The sequence below is a fragment of the Belonocnema kinseyi genome, chromosome 1, assembly GCF_010883055.1.
Source record: "Belonocnema kinseyi isolate 2016_QV_RU_SX_M_011 chromosome 1, B_treatae_v1, whole genome shotgun sequence".
Taxonomy (NCBI): domain Eukaryota; kingdom Metazoa; phylum Arthropoda; class Insecta; order Hymenoptera; family Cynipidae; genus Belonocnema; species Belonocnema kinseyi.
Window position 1 is genome coordinate 36074810 of NC_046657.1, and position 3040 is coordinate 36077849.

At 34.7% G+C, this 3040-nt stretch overlaps 1 protein-coding gene across 1 annotated transcript; it reads left to right on the top strand.

Annotated features, from left to right (window-relative positions):
• The first annotated feature begins 1816 nt into the window (after window positions 1-1816).
• Window positions 1817-2284, top strand: LOC117177454 (protein GVQW3-like). The gene has a single exon (XM_033368159.1). The coding sequence runs from the start codon at window positions 1817-1819 to the stop codon at window positions 2282-2284; it is 468 nt and encodes a 155-aa protein (XP_033224050.1).
• Window positions 2285-3040: the final 756 nt, after the last annotated feature.

The following is a 3040-nucleotide window of genomic DNA, read 5'->3' on the forward strand; positions in this document are numbered from 1 at the left end:
TGAATTATACGCAATATGTAAGTTCGATGTCAGTTCTCTTTCCGAGGTAAAGGTCTTCTCCGAAAAACACCTGGCAACTTAGAAATGGGTCTATTACCCTTGATTATTAGTCCCTTGCTTTAGGTAATAATAATATTGCCACAACACGTTGTCACTTTGGGATATCCTTCATTAGGTATAATGGTTACTTATTATTCTTTTATTTTTATACTGCCTGTCGCTCAGGCTTTAATCCCTAGATGCGAAAGAGGCTACATAGGACACTTTATTGCGACGCCTCAGCTGGAGGTCGTTCAAAGAAGGCAGATGAAATATCTTGAGGATACAATCTTTATAGTAAATTCGAGGCTTCAGCCTTTAAATATAAATCTGATAAATTAATCCCTTTCGAAAGAGCGAATTTTACCCCAAGAAATTCTAGGAGGCTCGTAAACTCGAAAACACTCGAAAAAAATATAAGTTCTGAGATTTTATAATCCTGACACGCAAAGATCGCTTTGGGAATTATTAGAGAGAACTTAAGGGCATGTGATACTTAGAAAATTGTCGATTTTACCAGTTTTCGGTTCCGACGGCTTTTTCTCTAGAATAATCAATATTTTGTCTTACAATCTCTCTACAATGCCTGTGATTGGGCAGAGCGCCCCACCGTGGGGACTGGTCGACCTTGATTGGCCAATCAAGTCTTTTTTAAAAATCCAGGAGAACGGAAAGACAAATCGGATTGGTATTATATCCATTGTCCCTAGTAAGTCAGTATCTTAGATGTAAGTTGGCACCACAAGTTTTTCGCTTGAACGAGCTGCATGCTACTTTAGAACAGAACTCAAAATTAATTATTGAAACTATTTATAATGTAGACTAAAATTGTTAATTTTATATTTCTAAAGATTTTACTCTAGTTAAAAAGCGATTTATTAACAGTGATTTCAGACAACAGTTAGTAATGATATCTATTTTTGAGTCACATTGCAGTTATTTTGAACTAAGAAAGAAAGAAATAACAAAATAATTCTTTCGTTTTTGATTAATGATAAAAATCATATTTTTCTCGAAAAATATGCAATACATGAATATTGTTTGATATTTAATTACATTATCTTGTGAATTTTCAAAATTTATTTTAAGCAAAAATTTAAAACATCAATCGATATCAAAATTTTCTTGTTTACAATAGTTGTCTTTAAATTTTGGATTCATATTGGGTTTAAAATAGGATTTACATTCATGTATTTCATTCATGGTTCTTCTTGACTTCGCGAAGCGAATCATGTTCGTTATCGAATTTATTGGATTTATTTACCGATTTCGTTAACTAGGAAAATATAACCATTTACTTTATAATTTGTTTACATAATCATCAATAAAGTGTCAAAATGTTATTATTATAAAAATATACTATTCACTTAACTATTAAAAACAACGAAAACTTAAACGCATGGGTAATAAAATATGACGTTTTTAAGTTTCGAAAAGCTACCCTAGGTCAGTTGACTTGGTCCGTAGCTATGATGAAGAACCGGGTTTACACGAGAACATTTTTCACAAAAGGAATATAACAATAATAAATAGATATAAATGCTCATACTCTGATTTCCTTTCTATACGTACGAGGACTGTTCCAAAAGTATCTGACCAACGTTCATGTCTTCGCGCGGAAAGACTCAGGCAACCTCTAGAGGGTACGAACGTCACCAGCAACTCCTACCTTCTCGTCAGTAGCCCGAGATACCGATAAAACGACTTAATTCCAGCGCAGCGTGTATTTGTTTACATTGAATTTTTTGCGTTCGTCGCAATTCGTTTATTGCTAAAAATGGCAGAACGAACCGAACAGCGAATTTGCATAAAATCTTGCTTTAATCTCGGTAAAAGTTGTGCGAAAACTATTGAAATGTTGCAAAAGGCCTTTAAAGATGAGTGTATGGACCAATCACAAATGAAAGAGTGGTATAGGCGGTTCAAAAGTGGCCGCAGATCTGTTGAGAGTGATCCTCGTTCTGGCCGACCTCCGACGGGCACATCCTCGGATAATGTCGAGCGTGTGCGTGTCGCAGTTGAACAAGATCGTCGTTTGACTGTGAGAGAACTAGAAGATGAACTTGGAATATCAAAAAGTACTGTTTGGCGAATTTTAACCAAGAGTTTGGGAATCACACGTGTGTGTGCTTTAATAAGTGGAAACATCGATATAAGCATCTTGTTCAATCAAATGGGGACTACTTTGAAGGATGCCACCCCACGGATGACGAAGAAAAAATCAAGCGCCAAGAAATCGAGATAGGTCGGATACTTTGCGGACAGCCCTCGTATATTGTTACAAAATGGGGCAGAGATTTGCAAAAAGTAATAATAATTAAAATTAGAAGGTTTAACACATAGGTTATATAGTAAAATTGAAAATTAATTAATTAATAAAAAAATGTCAAACTTATTTTACAATATTGTTCAAAAATATTGATAGAAAAATGTTCAAAAGAACTAAATTTGATTATAGTATTTTATTATAATTTATTGTTTTATGATTATAAATGATTTGGCCAGGTGGCGCCAGAGAGTAGCCCTTCAGTTTTAATTCTGAGCTTTAGTAATTACAATTGATACTCTTCGTGGATTTGAAAATGCAGAGAGGAAATTATTTTTAATCCATCTCCATTCAAGTCAATACCGGTTCTCTTATATTCAAGGAGGAATTTTCATTCATATCTTTCACGTTTCAACCCACCTTTGGAAAGAAATTTGCGAGGCTAAAGAAGATGTAGCATGCTCAGGATTAGGCATTATAAACGCAGGGAATAGAAATTATGAGGATCTAAAATAATTTCGGACCTACTAGAATAAGCCCCTTGAAGGTACGAAACTATGGCAGACGTTTAAGGTTTCAACTCCTTACCTGTCTCACCAATGAATGGTTTATTTCGGACTGAGTGTGTAGTTACCACTCACCTATTTCAACAAATTCCTGGATTCATGCCGGGTCCCTGAAATAGTTCAATCTAAAAATACCGGCACTATCCTAAAATGATAAATGGGTCAATGG

Coding starts and splice junctions, on each gene's coding strand:
- LOC117177454 (XM_033368159.1), top strand. CDS start 1,817: ATGGCAGAACGAACCGAACAGCGAATTTGCATAAAATCTTGCTTTAAT.